Below are 20532 nucleotides of genomic sequence, written 5' to 3' on the forward strand. Positions count from 1 at the left end.
GGAGTCAATAGCATGGAAGTGACACTAGAAGCCTTGAATATAGAGGATATAGAATGGCAGAAGAAGAATAAGCACAGAACCTTTGGAAACATCAGGAAGAAAATTTTGCGAAGTCAAATAATGGATAATGATGATGACTTAGGAAGAAGAAATGCTAAGAGAGTGACATGATGAAAACCAAAGAAAAAATGTCAAGAAAAAGGAATGGTCAACAATGAAAAATTATGAAAGAGAGAACATGTAATATAAATCCAAAAAGTACCTACTCCATTTGACAGCTGGGTTACTGGTAATCTCTACAAGAGATACTTTCATGTAGTTCTATAGTATGAAGCCATATTGCAGAGAATTGAGGAGCAGCAGAGAGATGAAAAAGTCAATTCAGTTGATGGGAACAATACTTTGAAGATGTTTGGCTGGAAAGGAAGAAAGTATAGTATGAGAAGGGGGATTGTTAAAAAGAAATAGGCACTTGTACACCAAGAGAAACAATTAGTGAAGAGGAAAAAAAAAGATATAGAACTAAATGAGAATAATTTGTGGACAAGTTCTTAAAGAAAAAAGAAGTGTACTAGCCAACTTGGGCTACTAACAAAAATCCATAGACAGTGTGGTTTAAACACAGGCCTGGAGGCTGGGAAGTCCAAGATCAAGTTGCTGGCAGATTCAGATCCTGATGAGGGCTCTCTTTCTGGCTTTCAAATGGCTGCCTTCTTGTTGTATCCTCACATGAAAAAGAAAAAGAAGGCTTTGGCCTCCTCTTGTTCTTAAAAGGATACTAATCCCTATTACCCAAAGTGATCTACAGATTCAGTGTAATCTTTATCAAAATATCAATGACATTCTTTACAGAAATAGAAAAAAAAAATCAAAAATTCATGTGAACCCACAAAAAAACCCAACTAGTCAAAGGTATTGTGAGAAAAAGGAGCAAAGCTGGAGTCATCACACTACCTGACTTCAAAATATAATATAAACTAGAGTAACCAAAACAGCACCATAGTGACATAAAGACACATAGACCAATGGAACAGAACAGAAAACCCAGCCAACTGATTTTCAACACAGGCACCAAAAACATGCAATGGAGAAAGAACAGTGTCCTCAATAAATGGTGCTGGGGAAAGTAAATATTCATATGCTGAAGAATGAAACTAGACGTTGCATATTTCAGGTATACAAAGTTAACTCAAAGTAGATTAAAGACTTAAATGTATGACCCAAAACCATGAAACTGCTAGAAGGAAACAGAGGAAATTCTTCAGAACATTTGTCTGGGCAAAGATTTTTTTTCATAAGACCTCAAATGCATAGGCAACAAAAGCAAAAATAAATAGGATTACATCAAGCTAAAAATTTCCTGCACAACAAAGGAAACAATCAACAGATTGAACAGACAGCCTGCAGAATGGGAGAAAATATTTGCAGACTACCCACTCAACAAGGGATTAAAATCCAGAATATGCAAGGAACTCAACAGCAAAAAGAAAAAAACCACACACACAATATCAAATAATTTGATTTAAAAATGTGCAAAAGGCCTGAATAGACATTTCTCAAGAGAAGACATATAAATGGCCAACAGGTATATGAAAAAATTTTCAATATCACTAATCATCAGGGAAATGCACATCAAAACCACAATGAGATATCATCTCACCTCAGTTAAAATAAGCCAGACACAGTGGCTAGCACCTATAGTCCCAGCACTTTGGGAAGCTGAGGTGGGCAGATCAGGAGATTGAGACCATCCTGGCCAACATGGTGAAACCCCATCTCTACTAAAAATACAAAAATTAGCTGGGCTTGGTGGCACATGCCTGTAATCCCAGCTATCCAGGAGGCTGAGGCAGGAGAATCGCTTGAACCAGGGAGTCAGAGGTTGCAGTGACCTGAGATCACACCACTGCACTCCAGCCTGGCAACAGAGCAAGACTTTGTCTCAAAAAAAAAAAAAAAAAAAAATGGTATTATCAAAAAATAACAAAATGGTAAAAATGCAGGGAGGGAAAATTCTTACATTCTGTTCATGGGAATGCAAATTAGTACATTATGGAAAAAGACATGAAGTTTTCTAAAAATACATCTATCATATTAACTACCTATCCTACTACTGGGTGTATATCCAAAGAAAAGGAAATCTGTATTTAGAAGAATATTTGCACTCCCATATTTATTACAGCACTATTCACAATAACGAAGATATGAAATTAACATAAGTATCCATCAACAAATGAATGTATAAAGAAAATGTGGTACATATACACAATGGAATTCTATTCAGCCACTAAGAAGAAAGAAATCCTGTTGTTTGCAACAACATGGATGGAACTGTACATCATTATGTTAAGTGAAATAAGCCAGACACAAAAAGACAAATACTACATGTTCTCAATCATATGTGAGAGCCAAAAGAGTTGATCTCATAGAATTAGAGAGTAGAATAGTGGCTACTAGAGGCTAGGAAGGGGAAGGGGAAGGGGAATAGGGAAATGTTTGTTAACAGGTACAAAATTACAATTAGATCAGAGAAATAGGTTCTAGTGTTCTCTAGCACAATGGTGTGACTATAGTTCACAATAATTTATGTGTCAAAATAGCAGAAGAGAAGATTTCAAATGTTTCCAACACCAAAAAACGATAAATGTTTGAGGTGATGAATATCCCAATTACTCTAATTGATCATTACAGATTGTATTCATGTGTCAAATTATCCCATGTACCCCATGAATATGCACAATTATGTATCGATTAAATATTTTTAATAAAAAATCTTTTAAAAGGACGCTAATCCCGTCATGGAGGCCCCACCCTCATCACCTCTTCTAAACCTAATCACCTCCCTAAGGTTCCCATCACCAAATACCTTGGAGATGCATGCTGAAGCCCTAAACTGTAAAGGGCTGTAAACAAAATTCTACTGTAAAAACAGATGAATTTTGGAGGAGCACAAACATTAGTCCATAACAAGGAGGATGTGTGATATAAAGCATGAGGGAAGAATTGCCGTTAAATAGGAAAGGCAAATTTTGCTTGGATACTAGATTCAAGGCTACAGGAAAGTCAGGAGCAGATAAGGTTCCAGGTTGAGAAAGTACAGAAATGGGTAAGGTCACAATTGATAATGTCAATGTCCCCCATGAAATAGGAAAAAAAAAAGATGTCTATTTAGACATAAAGTGGTGGGATTAGAATAGGCCTGCTTGAGCAGATTAGAGGACTGAGAATGGCTATTACAGGACATGGAAATGAAAACTTGCCTGGGCAAGAGAAAGGACGGATGAGCTGAGTTGAGATCCACTTAAAGTCTGAGATCGTAAACTATTAGTGGGACCAAATGACAAGGTTATACAATTTTCTCCAGCAGTAATCAGTATCCTGGTAATAGAAGTAGAGGAAGTCCTGACAGCAGGTACCTTAAGTAGGAGAGAGTGAAGGTCATAGAAGACAAAGAGGCTAAATATTTCTAGGTGGAAATGTTAAATGGAAATTGAAATCAATCAAGACTTGGAGCAAAAAGTAACCCATAAGCCTGTTGGATACAAAGTCCTCATAAAACCAACATTTATGATAAGGAAGGGATAAGTGGAATAGCTAGATTGCATAAAATCCAAAGGAAAATCAGTTTGCATGGGGATCTATGAGAAATGGTTTAGTGCAACACATAGAAATACAAACCCCTTCCTTGGCCCAGTGACGTACAGTATATGAAGGAATGTCCTTCCTTACCTCAAAAGGGTCACGAGGAAGCAGGTTAGTTCTGAGGAGGAATAAACTTCAGTTAAAGGAAGGGGTAAAGAGAATGTTCTGTAAGAAACCTGAAATATGGGAAAGTTAATTTAAAATAAAATGAGCTCAGAGAGGGCAGTAGAGGCGTAGGGAGGGAATTAACAATGGAAGACGGGACAGTGAGGAGGGAGTCCAGGACAATGGGCAAGCTCTAAAGGACGTTCTTGTTCCTAGCCCTCAGTCCATTTGATTCTGGCCAACTTTTAAGCCTGTGGTGTGCCCCTCACTATCAGGCCCTAGCCCTGCCATTGCCCTTCATCATGACTGACCTAGCTTCCTAGCTTAGCTGGGAAGGCTTTTTCGCCTGCATATTTCTGGCAACCCAGCCCAGCCTCTACCCACCAGGGTGCCCTGTTTCCAACAATCTCAGGATCTGAGTCCTGTTCTTTGTCCACCATGCTTCCTTGACTTTTTTTAAATCACAATCTAAGCTCCAAACTTTAGCTCTGTCTTCTCCCTGCCATATGATCCTGATCTCTGACCAAGTTTCCCTGGGACATGATACCACATTCAACTCAGCAGAGGCCTTCCTCAGAATGGCTTCTCACGATGTATCCTTAGGATGGTTGGCATAACCCCACACCTTCAGAGGACCATAAATTATACCCTTTGTTGTGCCCCACTGAGCTGTAGCTCATTGTCTTATATCCAACTCCCTTCAAGGATTTTTTTCTTCTTTCCTTTATTCAGTCTTCTAGCACCCGTGGGCAAAGATGTGAACCCCATGCTAATTATGACATTGAAGGACCCAGGGTTCATGATTCTGATATAATCAATCAAGTATTGGAGACAAAATGAAACTCAAGACACATGGTCAGGGCATTTAATTGTGTGATTGTCAGGAAGATAGTAAGTGGGTATAATCAGATATATGCCGCAGACTTTAGAAAGGCAGATTCTAAATCCTCAGCTAACAGATCAACATGATCACATTGTCTGAGACTCTATAGACAAGAAGGAGCAAGAGGATTAGGAAACTTCTAACAAAAGACAATTACAGATGCATGTCAACACACAAGCAACTTGTGAAAAACAAAATACAAATGGCCATAAACATGGAAAATGTTCATCTTATTAGCAATCAAAAATGCAGACTATAACAATAAGACATTACTTTTTTACCTAGACAACTGACTGAAAATTTTAAGTTGTTGTGTTGAGAAGAATGCAGAGAAATCAGCAATGGTAACCTTAAATACTGCTGATAGAAGAGTGCACTGCCATCTCCTTTTTGGAAAACAAATTAGCAGCCAGTCATGGTGGCTCACACCTGTAACCCCAGCACTTTGGGAGGCTGAGGTGGTCAGATCACTTGAGGTCAGGAGTTCGAGACCATCCTGGCCTATGTGACGAAACCCCGTCTCTAATAAAAATACAAAAAAATTAGCTGGGCGTGGTGGCATGCATCTGTAGTCCTAGCTACTTAGGAGACTAAGGCAGGAGAATCGCTTGAGCCCAGAGGCAGAGGCTGCAGTGAGCCAAGGTTGTTCCATTGCACTCCAGCCTGGGTGACAGAGTGAGACTCTAGCTCAAAAAAAAAAAAGAAAGAAAGCAAATTAGCAATCTGTGTCAAAAGTTTGAAAATAATTTGTACTCAAAGGGAAGGCGGGAGAGAGGAAGTGGTCCCTCTGGTGGAGATCGCCAAGATTCCTATACATAGAGTTTGCTGTGGTTTGAATGTATCCCCCAAAAGTTCACGTGTTGAAAACTTTATCCTTAATGCAACAGTGTTAAGAGGTGAGACCTTTAAATTGACTAGGTTATGAGGGCTATGCCCTCATGAATGGATTAATGTAAACAGGAGTGGGTTGAGAAACGGCTGGTATTGCTCATAAAAATGAGTTTGGCTTTCCCTTGCTGTTTCTCCTACCATGTAATGCCTTCTGCTATGTTATGACCCAGAAAAAAGGCCACTGTCAGATGCTACTTCTTGATCCTAGACTTCCTAACTTCCAGAACCATAAGCCAAATAAACTGTTGTTTATAAATTGAAAAAAAAAAAAGAAAATAATTTGTACTCACTAAGAATAATGTTCTAAAAGAAAAAACATGACAAACAATCATGGTATATTTATAGGTGAAAAAAGCTTACAAAATGTCATGTGTGGGCCGGGAGCAATGGCTCACGCCTGTAATCCCAGCACTTTGGGAAGCTGAGATGGGCAGACCATGAGGTCAGGAGATCAAGACTATCCTGGCCAACATGGTGAAACCCTGTCTCTACTAAAAATATAAAAATTAGTGGGGTGTGGCAGCATGTGCCTTTAATCCTAGCTACCCGGGAGGCTGAGGCAGGAGAATAGCTTGAACGTGGGAGGCGGAGGTTGCAGTGAGCAGAGATCATGCTCCACACTCTAGCCTGGGGGCAGAGCTAGACTCTGTCTCAAAAAAAAAAAAAGTCATGTATAGTATGATCCCAAATTCATAATGATAATGTATACTTACATATACCTATGCACACCCATACATACACACATATAATGTTTATACAGATATGCATAGAAAAATGATGGAAAGACATCAAGCAAAGTGTTAATATTCATTATCTCCGAATTCTAGAATTATGGTAATTTTTTCCCCTTGATGAATCTCCCTACTTTTAAATTTTCTACAATGGAAATTTAGTACTTTTATATTCAAAGGAAAAAAAATGTTTAAGTTGATATTTTAATAAAAAAAGAATAAGAAAGACAAGTTTACAGCCTGATGGGGAAAAGTGGGAACAGGGGAGAGAAAAGATACTTCCAGAGGCCAATACGGATATAAAGGAAACTTACTAATATACTCAGGCCTTTAAAAATAATTCAAAAGATGGGGAAAAGAAGATATGCCCAGAGATGATTGTAAAAGGCTGAAACACAAAGTCAGGAAGTGGAAGCCCAAAGTCAGCTCAGGCTCGCACTGAATGGAACGACAACAAAAAGAACCATTTAACTTATGTTTAGTCTAAGAAGAACAAAAATGGTCAGTGCTGTTGGGACAAATGGGGTGAAACTAATAATTTGTATTTCCCACCCCATGCAAACAGGAGAATAACATAATAGAATAATAACAATGAACACAAAATAGTATTCTTCTGGCTTCAACTCCACCCATTCTTGCAGAATTTCTAACGCACACGCACGCACACGTGCACGCACACATGCACACACACTGTTACCCTTCACAAAGTTCCTTTCATATGGCTTTAGGAATGAATCTCCAAGGGTAAATAAAGATAATACCAAATCATCCAGGTTTCCTTGCTGTACTTTCCATTTTTTTCTTTCTTATTCTAACCCCATGTGTAGAATTCTCAAGTTACGGTCACCACCAAGGTGGGAGCTATTGCTGTTGCTAAAAAAGCAACCACCACTGTCCCCCTCCCTCCTGCCAACACTAAAGCCTACTTGCAGTTTGCATTCTCAAAGTCCCACAAAATCTACACAGAAATAGTCCTTTTGGCATTTACCTGCTTTTGTAATGGCCTCCACACCCCTAGATGCTGGTGTGATTTCCCGAGGTCTAGATCAGAGGACAGTTGCAGAGACACGTTAGTCTGTGCTCAGAAGTGCTGTTCCTTCTGATGACTGACCATTCTCCTCGGAACAACTTCTTGGCCTCCACTCTCACTTCCTTCTATTCTTTCTGGTAATTCTATCCCTGAAAAGTCCTCAGACCTTCAAGTCAAGAAACCCTGTAAGGCTGGCCCCATGTTACTCTGGGCAAGCAGGCTCACCTCTTACTTCTAGAACAACTGCTCTTTGGGCTACAGCTGGGATTCTTGCTATGCTAATGAAGGACAGTCAGAAACCATGACACTTCTGCTCCTATTTTGCTTCCAGCTTCTTTGCCAAAAAAGAGCTTCTGGAATTGGTGGGATAAATCTTACTCAGAGGGAATTAAAACCCAAGGTAAGTGAAGAGAACATGAGATGTCACCTAGCTGTTGGGAATTAGTTATGGACCCTGGCTCCAACACATGACAAACTTCTTTTGTGAAAATCTGCAGATAAAATGACCACAATCAGTAAGCAGTGAGGAACCTCAGAGAACCACAGGAGAGGGGCTAGGGATAGCCAGTCCCATTTCTAACCAGGGAAAAGAAAAGAATCCACAAATGAGCAATGATGAATTTGATCACCACGCAGGCAATAGTCTGGATTTTTTTTAAGTAGTAGCTATTAATCTTAGTCCGCTGACAAAAGAGCACAAGAAACATTAATTTCTTGATTTTTTATAACAACTTAATTTCTCAGTCTGAGCCCTTATTTCCAGGCTAATGGAAAAACCTAACCTCAGTCCCTCTGGAGACTGCTGCATGATCCCTGGGTCTTCTTCAGAGCCAAGGTGGGAGCAACAGGGGAATCAGACCCTCTAGTTCCCACTGAGACATCCTTTGCCCCTGCCCTTGTGACCTCTTTGGATCCAAAAATGCTCATCTCTCAGGAGAAAAAAAAAAAAAAACACTGATGACTGAAAATTCCTTCTGCTGCACCAGCTTCATTGCATGGTATAAGGATTATAATCATGGTATCTCCAGTGTACCAAGCTTTTAGTAGAATAATTTAAAAGGTTATTTTGATGTTTCTGAAAAAAATGGGTAAATGAGGTCTAGATGCTGGTATAGTCAATATATTCATAACCTAGAAAACTATGATAAAAGATAAGACACAGTCTAGTGCAGTTGCTAAGAGCACAGATTCTAAGGCCTGACTGTCTAGGTTCCAATACCATCTATTTTACTGCGACATAGGTCCAAGGAAAAGTCCTTAAACTTTCTGCACCTCAGTTTTCTTATATATAAAAATGGGGATAATGATTTTAACATAGTGACAGGGTTTATTAGTGTTCACTAAATATCCAGTGCTCTATTTATCAGCTCTGGTGCATCTAGATGAGGTCATGTGACTAATACAGGCCAATGGAAAGTGGGTAGAAGTGATGAGAGCCAGTTCCCATCTTGGTCCGTGAAAACATCCACCAGGTTCTTCCTCCATCTCTCTCTCTCTCTCTCTCTCTCTCTCTCTCTCTCTCTCTCACACACACACACACACACACACACACACACACACAAAGACACACACTTTGCAATGGCAGCCTTGGCAGCCACATATACCACGTAACCTACTTACAAGATGGAAGCGGCCTAGATTCCCACATCACCACTTGGAGGAAAGAGCTACCCTGGAGAGTCATCCAACCCAAACTGAACCATGATGTGAATGAGAAATAAACTTTTACTGTGTGAAGCCATTGAGGTTCTAAAGTTTATCTACTGAGGTTGGGAGAGCTAATTATTCTGCCCAATAGGATAGTACAGAACTCACATCACTGCCTGCCACATGAAGTACTCAATAAATGCATTCTCAGTCGAACTCCTCTCAAGGTTCAGATGCTCCTTTTCTCTTCTCTCCTCCTCGGCTGCGCCGTTCTGCTGCTCTTCACTCTTCTGTTCATCTGCTCACCTGCTTACAGAGCCTTGGTTATTGGGTACAGAATAGGGAGTCGTGGTGGGCCAAACATTTGAGCACAAAAACAGGAATGCCTGTTCCCATTTAGGGCCACGGGTTTTCAGGCTTGAGGGTGGGGCCTTTGCTGGGGAACCACCCTCTTCCACCCAGTATTTCTTTGCCTCCTGTCCATACCATTAGCAATACCGCTTTTTCTCCCTTTGACATGAGGGAAGCATATCCCAGATTGGGATCTCTCCTTGCTGGCCCTGTAATGAAGACAAATGGAGCAGAGTGACAGCTGAATCACAGTCAGCACAAATTGTGAATAAGAAATAAACTCTTGTTGGAAGCCACTAAGATGTGGCAGTTGTTTGTTACTGCAGTATAATGTAACTAAACTTTAGCTAAGTTATATATTAACCAAAGGGAACTGACTAATAGAATAATGTTAATATAGACATAGGCATCTGGCAATTGGTCCAGTTTTCCTTCCTTGACATTTTTTCTAAACAGCTTTTATTAAACATGAAGAGGAAACAGTGCTCAGGTATGCATATGACAAGCTCTTGAGGTTAATAGCTAATAGTTTGATAAAAGAATCAAGAGCCAAAAAGAGAAAAACAAACTGGAACAATGGTTTCCCAAGATGCCATTTAACTGGAAATATAAGGTCTTCCACACAACTGCAGGATAAGGAAGGCAGCAATTCTCATGAAAATAATGTAAACTTTAATTTTATATTCAACAGAATATAAAGCAAGAGGGTGAAGTTGTTGCCAAAAAAGTAGACTTCAGGCTATATTCACAGAAATGTGGGACTCCAAATGGTTACAGTTTTAAGTATCTTCACAACTGTAGTCACTTTAATTTGTTGAATTCCCTCTTGGTTGTAGAACCTAAACTGAAAAGAATCGGATTTGGTTTAACTCCCAAAAAACAGTGACTAAACTGTATAAGGCTTGTGTACATCCTGTAGGAGAGGAGAGTAGGAAAACTTAAGAGAGAAGAGAAAAAAGAGGAGGCTACCACCTTAGGAGAGTTTAAATATATGAATTTAAGCATTTAAAAGCCTGTCTTTTAAAATAAGCATTAGAATTATTCTGCTTGACTTTGAAGTACAAAACAGACATGGCAGGGGAAAGAAAGGGATTTTCAACAAATAGATCCTCTTCCTCACCCCAAATTAAAGGGGCTGCTTTGGATGTGCTAGAGAGGAGATCCACGTGTGAGTACAAATAAAAATTAGTATCAATGATAGCAAGAGTTTCTCCTAAATGTGAAGGACCAAAACCAATTTGCAGAGGGCAAGACGGGATTAGTCCAGTGGAATACCTTGGGGAGCTATTAATAATTTATAATTTGCAGTTCATATTGGAAAATGATTTTCACTTACCAAGGAAAAGTGCCAAATTGGTATTATTACCCTCATGAAGTGGGGAATCACCCTCACTCCCCCACAGCCAGGACCACCAGTGTGCATTTAGATTTAGGAATGGGCTGGTCTGCCACACGTGCACTTGCTTTCTCTTGTCAGCAAAAGAAAGACACATCTTTGGCAAACCCTCTGTTTTAAACCTGGCATTTCCATTTTTTATTTGTCTAAAACAGAGAGAGGGAAAATAGCTATAAGAATACAACTAGTCCCAACTGGTAAAAAGAAAGGCAAGTGGCCAACGTAAATATTATAGCATAAGGCTGAAGCAGAGAAGAAATGAGAAGAAAAGATCAGCCCCTCCGAAAAGGTTCTCTCAAAATACAAGGCCATGCCAAGGAAAGCCACAGGGGCAACACCACAAGCCCAAGGAGAGCTTTAATCAGGAAAACCTGGCCTCAGGCACGCGCATGCAGCTTCCTACCCGCCTTTCTGTGTGCCATTTTCTGAAAATTAGGAGATAGGAGGTTTGTTCATGGCCAGATGAAAAAGCAAGGCACACTTCGAATGGCAGCCCTGGTAGGATTCATGTTTCTACAGGTTTTTTCCTCTACTTCCCATAAATCTCATGCTATATAATCTCCCAGGGCCATCTCTCCTAATCTTATGGCTTCTGTCCTAAGACCATGGTAGTCTTTAAGCTATCCACCCCTAAATCTAAATCTGCAGACTACATCCACCAAAGACATCAAAGACATTTATATCCTATTGTTTATTAAATAACTATCCCTGGGATTTCCTACTGACACTTCACATTTACGAGGCCCCAAACTCCCACATTTATCATCCTACTGATGCAAGATTTTTCCTTGACCCCTTGCAGAACAGGGGTGCTCTGTTTACCCCACACATCACACTCAGCTCCTCACAGGAGGGAACATGCAAGTGAGTGAGTACAGGAACCTGACAGCCACTTTAGTGCCAGCAGAAACAAACTCTGTGCAAGCCCCACAGTAGCATCCAGGTAGGCGTGCCTGTGATCCCAAGGCCCCAGAAGGTATGTTACAATGTTTTCTTAGCTCAACCATCCATGGAGAGCAGTGTGCTATCAGCTCAGTGGGCCCTTTGCCTTGTCGAGGGGAGTGGTTCCCTTCTGCCAGCAAGAGCAACGAGCCAGTGTGACAGCCTTCTTGGGTACCCACACTTGGTGGGTCCCAAATTCTTGTCCAGTACCCAAGAAGAATGAGATCATACAGACAAATTGAAGGATGGTGAATGTGGAGAATTTTATTGGTGATGAAAGCAGCTCTCAGCAGAGAAGGGGGCTGGAACGGGATGGGAAGGGAAGGTCACTCTCCCCTGAAGCCAAATGGCCTCTCTGCCTCTTCCTCCAAAGTCAAGTTGCCTCTCTCTGATGTCCCTACCTGCCTAGAGTAACTCCTCCTCCTGCCTCTATCACTACTTGTGGGAATAATAGATAGCAGGGTCAGGAGCATGGAAGTCATATTCTTTATTTTCCTCTCTCCCTCATCACCTCCTCCATTTATATTCCACCTTCCCTCACGTCCCACCTCCCCATTCCCATTTAAGTCCTGTTAATTACAACCCCCCTGAACATTTCTTCCATCCAGGTGAGCACTATCTGAGTTCACCACCATCATCTCTCACCTGGATTACTGAGACAAACTCCTGGCTGGTTTTCATGATTCTGATCTTACCATCCTCTCATCTGTTTTTCACATAGCATCCAGAATAATCCTCCTAAAAGTGCAAATTGATATTACTCCCCATTTAAAACCCTTCAAAAATTCCCTTTGGCCGTCAGGATAAAGTTCAAAATTGGTAATGTGGAATAGAAGACTCTTGTATTCTATCCCGTGCCTCTTCCCTGACCTCTCTCTAGCCTGTTAGTCCTCTTCCCACACACACCCAAAACAGCTTCATCATGTCACTGAATTTATCATACTCCCTTTTAATCTTTGTACATTCTATTTTTTTTGTCTGGAAAGGTCTATCTCTGTAGTGGCCACACGCAACCAGTAAACTCTTAAGCAAAGTTCGGGTCCATTGAAAAGCCTAGCAGACCTTGTTAATGCTTCCCTCATCCCCTACCCCCAAACAGTACCATTATCATCTGAGCCCTCTTCAGACTGTCCCCCTACAGACACACCAATAGTTTCTTGCCTAAGTCTTGCTGCCTAAAGGAACATTCTGGTCAGGAGGTGGTTCTCCATGCACCTGTCAGGAAGGTACCCCAGGAGTGACCCTCAACTAATGAGGGTTAGAAGTTGCTGGATAACTTGCTCACCTCTCCATAGGACAGCTCTGAGATGCACTCTGTACAGTTTCTTAGAGGTCCCTAGAGGGACCGAGTCCTATTTACCCATAGCAGAAACCTGCTCATTAATTCACCCAGTATCGGCTTCTCTTCCTTCCCTCTCTTACCTTCCCACTCACTCACCATGCTTCTTGATTCTTCCCCCAAATAAATTTCCATAACATTAGGGGAAGCTGGATGAGAAGTCTACAGGAACTCCCTGTACTATCTTTGCAACTCTTCTGTTAGTCTATAATTGTTTCAGTATCAAAAATAAAAACAAAAATAAAGTCAGCTTTTTCCTGTAAATACCAGAATGGTAATAGCATGCACCCCTGCTGGTTTTATTGGAAAACTCTGGTCCCTGGTCAGGCATAGGGGCTCACGCCTATAATCCCAGTGCTTTGGGAGGCCAAGAGGGGAAGATCACTTGAGCCTGAAGTTCAAAACTTGCCTGGCAACATAGCAAGACCCTGTCTCTACAAACAAAAAATTAGGGCATGGCAGCACATGACTATAATCTAAACTACTGGGGAGACTGAGGTAGGAGGATCACTTGAGCCCAGGAGTTTGAGGTTACAGTTAGCTATGATCATACCATTGCACTCCAGCCTAGATTACAGAGAGAAACCTTGTCTCTAAATATATATATTAGGTCCCAAAAAATGTCCTCTAGCTTTTTCTAGGAGTTCCTTCAGTTTTCTCTCACAGGTGCTCAGCATTGCTGCCACATCTACTGTAAATACTGTAATGCACATTAAGTCATTACTTCACTGGACATAACTACCCTTCGCCATCACCTGTTGCTGCCACTGTCTACCCTTGAAGGAAGGGAAGGAAGCTCTTCCCTTAGCTACTCCATCTCAGGGGTGCCGCAAGATTTTCCCTTAATTTATCACAGCAAATTGGAGAGTAGGATGTTTTCTTCTGGAAGATTTATGGTCTCGAGTTCTATTTTTCACTAAATTTTTTCTCACTTCATACACTGATTTTTTTTTTGGTGGGGGTAGCAAATTTCTTTATCTGAAGGACAAAGAACTTAAGTGGAAGTTTTGGTACAACTTATATAAAAGGTAAAGGAAACCCCAACATGCGTGCACCACCTTGGTGACCAAGGAAGTCACCCCATGGCTATGGGGAAATTAGCTTAAGGCTTAGCTTTCATTATCACTGTCTCCCAGGGTGTCAAAGAGATATTCTGCCAAGCCAGATTGGGGTGCTCCCATCTTTCGTAAGTTGGTCATGTGGTCACCCAATTCTTTGATAGATTTCACCTGCTCATTCAGGTAATGTGTCTCAATGAAGTCATACAAATGGGGGTCATTTTTGTCAGTGGCCAGTTTGTGCAGCTCCACCAGTGACTGATTCACATTTTTTTCCAAATGTAATGCATACTCCATTGCATTCAGCCCACTCTCCTCGTCATCATAGTCTGGTTTCTTGATGTCCTGAAGGAAGCCACCACGTTGGTTCTGCAGCTTCCTCAGTTTCTCAGCATGTTCCCTCTCCTCATGAGATTGGTGAAGAAAGTATTTGGCAAAGTTCTTCAAAGCCACACCATCGCAGTCAAAGTAGTAAGACATGGACAGGTAGACACATGAGGCGTAGAGCTCCAGGTTGACCTGGCGGTTGATGGCAGCCTCTGAGTCCTGGTGGTAGTTCTGGCTCACCTGCGAGGGGGATGCGGTCGTCATGGTGGCAGCTAAGGAGAGGCAGCGGTGGTGGCTGCACAGCGCTGGAGCAGCGGCGGGGTCCTTGGGGTGGTCCTAGGGTGCGGTGTGGAGGTGATGGAGGGCTGGTAGCCGGCCGGGGTGGGGGACCAGCACTGGTTCCGTCCAAGCACCGTTGAAGCAGGAAACCGCGGTGACTCTTGGTGGAGAACGTCTAACAGTGATTTTTTAATGGGTCATAGGCTTAAATATAAAACCCAGAACTATTAGTCTTCTAGAAAAATAAATAAATAAATAAGAGAATATCTTTCTGACCTTGGCATAGGCAAAGCTTTTTGGACAGGATGCAAAAAGCCATACAAGAAAAAATTGATATGTTGGACTTCAACAAAACTGAGAATTTCTACTTGTTAAAGTATGCCATTAAGAAAATGAATTAAGTCACAAACCAAGAAATAATATTTGCAGCACATATATGTAATGAAGGCCTTTTATACAGAATATGTTTTAAAATATCCTGCAAATCAACAATAAAATTATGTAGAATTTAATAAAAAGTTGGTGAAAGATGAACAGACATTTCATAAGAGATATGAATGGCCAATACACACATAAAAGGTGCCCCACAGCATCAGTCATCAGACAGAGGCAAATTCACACATGTAAAATACCATTTTAGCCCCCACTAGAATACCTAAGATTTTCAAAAATACTACACAAAATGTTGATAAAGATGGACAGCAACAGGAACTCTGATAAGAAGGTAGAGTGGTACGAGTTTGGAGAACTACTTCGTAGACAAGAGGAACATGTTCACAGAAAGATTTGTGAAAGAATATTCATTTATAATAGCCCAAATTAAAAACAACTCAATGTCTGTAAATAAGAAAATGAATAAATAAATTGTGGCATATTCATGCATTGGACAACTACTCAGCAATAAAAAAAGAATAAACTACAGACCAGGTGTGGTGACTCACATTTTAATCCCAGCACTTTGGGAGGCTAAGTGGGGTGGATCACTTGAGGTCAGGAGTTTGAGACCAGCCTGGCCAACACAGTGAAATCCTGTTTCTACTAAAAATACAAAAAGTAGCTTGGCATGAGTAGCTGTAGTCCCAGCTACTCGGGAAGTTCCAGCTACTCAGGAGGCTGAGGCAGGAGAACCGCTTGGACCCAGGAGGCAGAGGTTGTAGTGAGCCAAGACTGCGCCACTGCATTCCAGTCTAGGCAACAAAACAAGACTCTCCCTCAAAAAAAAAAAAAAAATTAATGAATGAATGAACTACTGATTCATGCAACAACATGGATGAATCTCAAGTACATCATGTTTAATGAAACAAGAAGAAAGATAATCAGCTGTAAGAGGCAGTGTTATGGCACTACTTTATTTCTGAGCTATCCTTGACTAACCCCAAGGCCAAGGTAAGTAAAGTGAATTCATTAGCAAGTATGGCTAACACCAAACCAATACCATGTGTTTCACCCATTCAGAGCTCTGGGCAGTCAGGAATTAACCCCCAGTGGGTATTATTCGTCAAGTATTAATTACAATTGCTGCTTGCTCAGATTTTTCTGGACATAGGATAGGACAGCCCAGATTTCATTCAAATCCCAGAGGAACATTTCCTCTAGAAACTGGACCCTGCCACATCAGACATGACAAGACTTCCAAGCAGTGGATAAGGCAACCCTCCAGGAGACTGGCAGTCACTGGCTGGCTCTGCCAACATCCCACGTGGCTGTCAGCATGACAGGACAGAAAGGGGCAGCCCTCCTACAGCCCCAGCAGAAGCCACATGTTGTATGATGGGCCAAGAGCCACTGGAAGCAGGAGAGGGCTATTTCAAATTATGAATTGGGAGCAAACATGGTAAATTGTGGCCTTGTTCCTAAGCAGGAGCAAATTCATTCTGGCTACCAACAGTGCCCAGCCCCACTGCCAAGATTGCATAGGTTTTCAGTGGGAAGAACCTGCTGCTTGGTGTTTTAATGGCCCCTAAGAAGGCAAGGAAATGGGCTAAGGGAATGGTCAGCAGATTTTTTCCTGGCTGTCTGGGGAACACAAACAATGCCATTACTAGACTCCCTGAAAGAGAAATGGCCACCCAGGCACCCCTTCCTGAACCCAGGCCTGGGGCCTGAGGCCTGCTGGCCAGTGGGCGGCCTGCTCAGTGTGTTGCTTCCAAAACAGTTTCCAAAAGCAGCTGAAAGCTACAGCATGGGTGAGCCTGGAAGACATAGCACTCAGTGAAATATGCCAGTCACAGAAAGGGATACATGCTGCATAATTCCACTTATACGAGGTACCTAGGATAGTCCAATTCTTAGAGACAGAAAGCAGCACGGTGGTTATCAGGGATTAGGGGTAGGGTGGAAGGGGATGGGTAGTTTATTGCCTGTGGGGTTTCAGTTTGGGAAGGTGAAAAAAATTCCCAGAGATGGGTGTTGGTTGTACAATGATGTGAATGTATTTTATGCCACTCAACTTAAAAATGGTTTATATAGTATATTTTATGTTATGTATATTTTACCACAATTTTCTTTTAAAACGTAGCTGGGGAAGGGACATTCCCAATCATGTCTCCCATGCTATGAAGTCATCTTGTCCATCGTTTCTGCTCCTTGGACTGTGTCCTGACCCAGGTCTACCAGTAAGCACAACTCTAATTTTTCCAGAATGTACATTTGGGCTTAGAAAGGCCTTTCTTCCTCATCCTTCCCCCAGCATACCTTCTCATCACACACCTATCAGGGAGGTGAGTTGGTCAGTAGAATTATACTGACGGATTGAGCCAAAATATTTTTTAAAAGGAAAGAAAGAAAGAAAAAAGGAAAGAAAGAAAGAAATTCAGAGAGATGATCCTGACCAAGATGGCAGGAAGAGGGAGGTAGACGGCCATTCCTGGGTGACATAGCCAATAATGTTTCCTATGGGACTCCTCATTCCACTACCTCCTTTCCTCACCAGATATTTCTTCCCCAAACCTGGCCTCAGGTCTCCTGCCCAAAATCCTATTTGGGGGAAAGAAGCTCAAAACTCACTCCATGGAGGTATAAAGTAAATGTTTTAACTTGTTAATTCTGGCAGGGCTATTGTATCTGTGAACAGGTGTCAGTAGGAGAAACGTAGCTATGGGATTTTAGGGAGTAAACAACAGGGTGGTAGAGCAGGAGGTACAAGAAGGTCTTCAGAAACTCCTGAAGGAGTATTTAAAGGCTGTCTACTCATCAACTACAGGCAGCCTTGAGATTTCCTCTGCAAAGATTTGTTTCTATTAGAGCCCACTCCCAGATTCCTGAGCATAGGAAGAAGAAAAAGCAACAATTCTGGAAAAGTAAATATGATCGCTACTTTTTGTGAAGCATTTACTATATAAAATACATTATCTCATTTAATCCCTCCAGCCGCTTTATAAGTGAGGACATTATTATTTACATTTGACAAATATGGAAACTGAGACTTTGAAAGAGAACGCAATTGCCTTTTTAAAAATACCTATATAAACACCTGGATAATCTTGAAGTTGTTTGTTTTCATTTTGGGGTTTGTTGTTTTTTTTTCTTTTTGCCACGTTTTCACATTGCCATTTCCCTCCATTGACAACTCCTTCTCTTGGACCCAAAATACCAGCACTCCCAGGCAGGAGATTATAGGAGTCAAGAGCACAGTTTGGAGTGAGAGAACCCCACGTTTGAATTCATCACTTACTTGTTGCATCCTGTTGAATAATGTGTGTGTGTGTATGTGTGTGTGTTTACAACATCAGATCATATCTGAGAGAGCATGCATGTGTGTAAATGAACCCTATCTAAGGACCAGTCTTAGTGGAAGAAAATTAATCATCTTTAGAATAAAAATATTTAAAAAGATGTCTGCAAACACGCATCAGAACTAAGCACTATGAACACATTCTATCTGGTTAGGCCTTCATTAAAGAACATGTTTTTGCAATCCAGATTGTATATACCCCTCCAATATTTATGATTCTGTAAGCATTCATTCAACAACAAATATGTGAGGCACCTCATGGGATAGCAGATAAAAAAATTAATAGATTCAGTCCTCACCCTCAAGGAGTCCACAGTCCAGTAAACGATATAGACAGGAGACGTGTCAATGAGTGGCACAATAAGTGATAATACAGAGATGGATGCAGCGCTGTGGGGTCACAAAGAAAGGGGTGCTAAAATGACTAGGAACATGCCAAGAGAAAATGATAGGAAAAGCGCTCCGAGCAGAAGGAAGATTGTGTGCAAGGATACAAAGGCTTAATAAATAAGTCGTTCCCAGAGAACTGCAATAGTTCACAGCCGGTACACAGGTAAGGGCTGTGGCAGGCGACAGGACCAGTCCAGTAGGCCAGGGCAACTGGAATGCCTCTTCAGTCTCGAATGAGTTTGGATTTCACCCCGTAGGCAACAGGAAGCCATTCAAGGTTTTTAACCCAGTGGTAACATGATGCAATGTTCATGTCGCACAGATAGCTTAGGCCATCACTGTGTGGAAAATGGACTGGAAGGGAGTGGAAACACGGAGACCCATGAAAACTCCTGCAGTGATTCAAGTGAGAGAATATTGGAGCTTGAACAACAAATTCAAGAGACTCTGACAGGGACATTGGACAGAATTCAGTGAAGAGAGGAGTATTCAACAGGAAATTATTTAAAATGATTCCAGCGTGTTGGGCTCATACATTAGCCAACTGTCTGGCAAAGAAAAGGATGCACTTTCTCCAGTGAGCTTAAGAGTACATCACTGAAGCACACAAATCATCTAAAGCCCTGTGAGTCCCCATCTACAAGGTTAGGGCACCACATAAAAGCAAACTTTCATTCCTGTCATCTGCTCCCCTTGCCGCTTTGTCTCCCATCCTGCTCACAAGGGTTTCATATACAGAAAACCCATCTTGAAAGCTGGTCCTTCTGCACACCCTGCTGCCCATGCCAACCCTGAAGGCACAAACGCAAGTTTTGCCCAATTCATTTTTGTATGCTTCTGTAGAATTCTTTTCTTTGGGTTGCTAAAATATAATTTCAAGCAACTTGTCATCATGGAGCAGCGCATCTTTATTTTTAAAGCCACAGTGAGTGCATCTGGGCCTCTAAAGAATCCTGAAACCCATACATGTCCTAAATTGATCCAGAGGGCAAGTGCTGCCAGGCAGTCCACGTGGGTCAGCTCAAACACCCACGTGTGGTTTGCCTGCCCCAGCCTAAGCCGTGTAATTCGCCAAGTCTGTCAGTGAGCCCTCTGGGCTCAAGTGTCTTTGCGACTAATTGCCTGCCAGTCACAGCCAGACAGAGCACATTTATTCCTCCTACCTGGGGGAACATTTAATTTTATGAATCTTTCATTACAGCCTTTATCTCTAATAAAGATGTACATGAATATTAGCTACAAAATTGTTCATCAAATCATTGTAATAGCAAAAAGTTGCAACTCATCCTGTTGGAAACAATAAGATATGATTAAATTAAAATCTATCAATACCAGGGAATAGTATGTAACGCCAAAGAATGCTGCTTCATAAAAGAATCTATTAATATGAAGAGATGCTCACTACAGAATGTTTCCTAGAAGGTAAGTTCCATGTAGGCAAGGGCTTTGTTTTCATCAATGTACTCTCTGTGCCCAGAAGAGGGCTAGGCACATCGCAGGCACTCATTAAATATCTACTGATTGAATCAATATAAGTGGAAAAGCAAATGACAAAATAATATGGTTTCAGTTCTGTAAAAATAAATATACATGCACAGAAAAAAATGTCAAAGGAGTCTATAGCCAAACTACCTGAATGCACCAATCTTGTTTAATTTTGGAAGCTAAGCAGGGTCGAGCCTGGTTAGTACTTGAATGGGAGACTGCCTGGGAGTACCAGGTGCTGTATGCTTTTAAAAAATAAATCAATAAATAAAAAATATAAATATAAATATAAAAATCTAGAAA

The 20532-nt window shown here is 41.3% G+C and overlaps 1 protein-coding gene across 1 annotated transcript; it reads right to left on the reverse strand.

The window, feature by feature from the left end:
• Positions 1-13973: 13973 nt before the first annotated feature.
• Positions 13974-14684, reverse strand: LOC108303649 (ferritin heavy chain-like). The gene has a single exon (XM_037738202.1). The coding sequence runs from the start codon at positions 14604-14606 to the stop codon at positions 14067-14069; it is 540 nt and encodes a 179-aa protein (XP_037594130.1). The 5' UTR covers positions 14607-14684; the 3' UTR covers positions 13974-14066.
• Between the last annotated feature and the right edge of the window lie 5848 nt (positions 14685-20532).

The sequence above is a fragment of the Cebus imitator genome, unplaced genomic scaffold (genome assembly GCF_001604975.1).
Source record: "Cebus imitator isolate Cc_AM_T3 unplaced genomic scaffold, Cebus_imitator-1.0 Scaffold50, whole genome shotgun sequence".
NCBI classification, from domain to species: Eukaryota; Metazoa; Chordata; class Mammalia; order Primates; family Cebidae; genus Cebus; species Cebus imitator.

Coding starts and splice junctions, on each gene's coding strand:
- LOC108303649 (XM_037738202.1), bottom strand. CDS start 14,606: ATGACGACCGCATCCCCCTCGCAGGTGAGCCAGAACTACCACCAGGAC.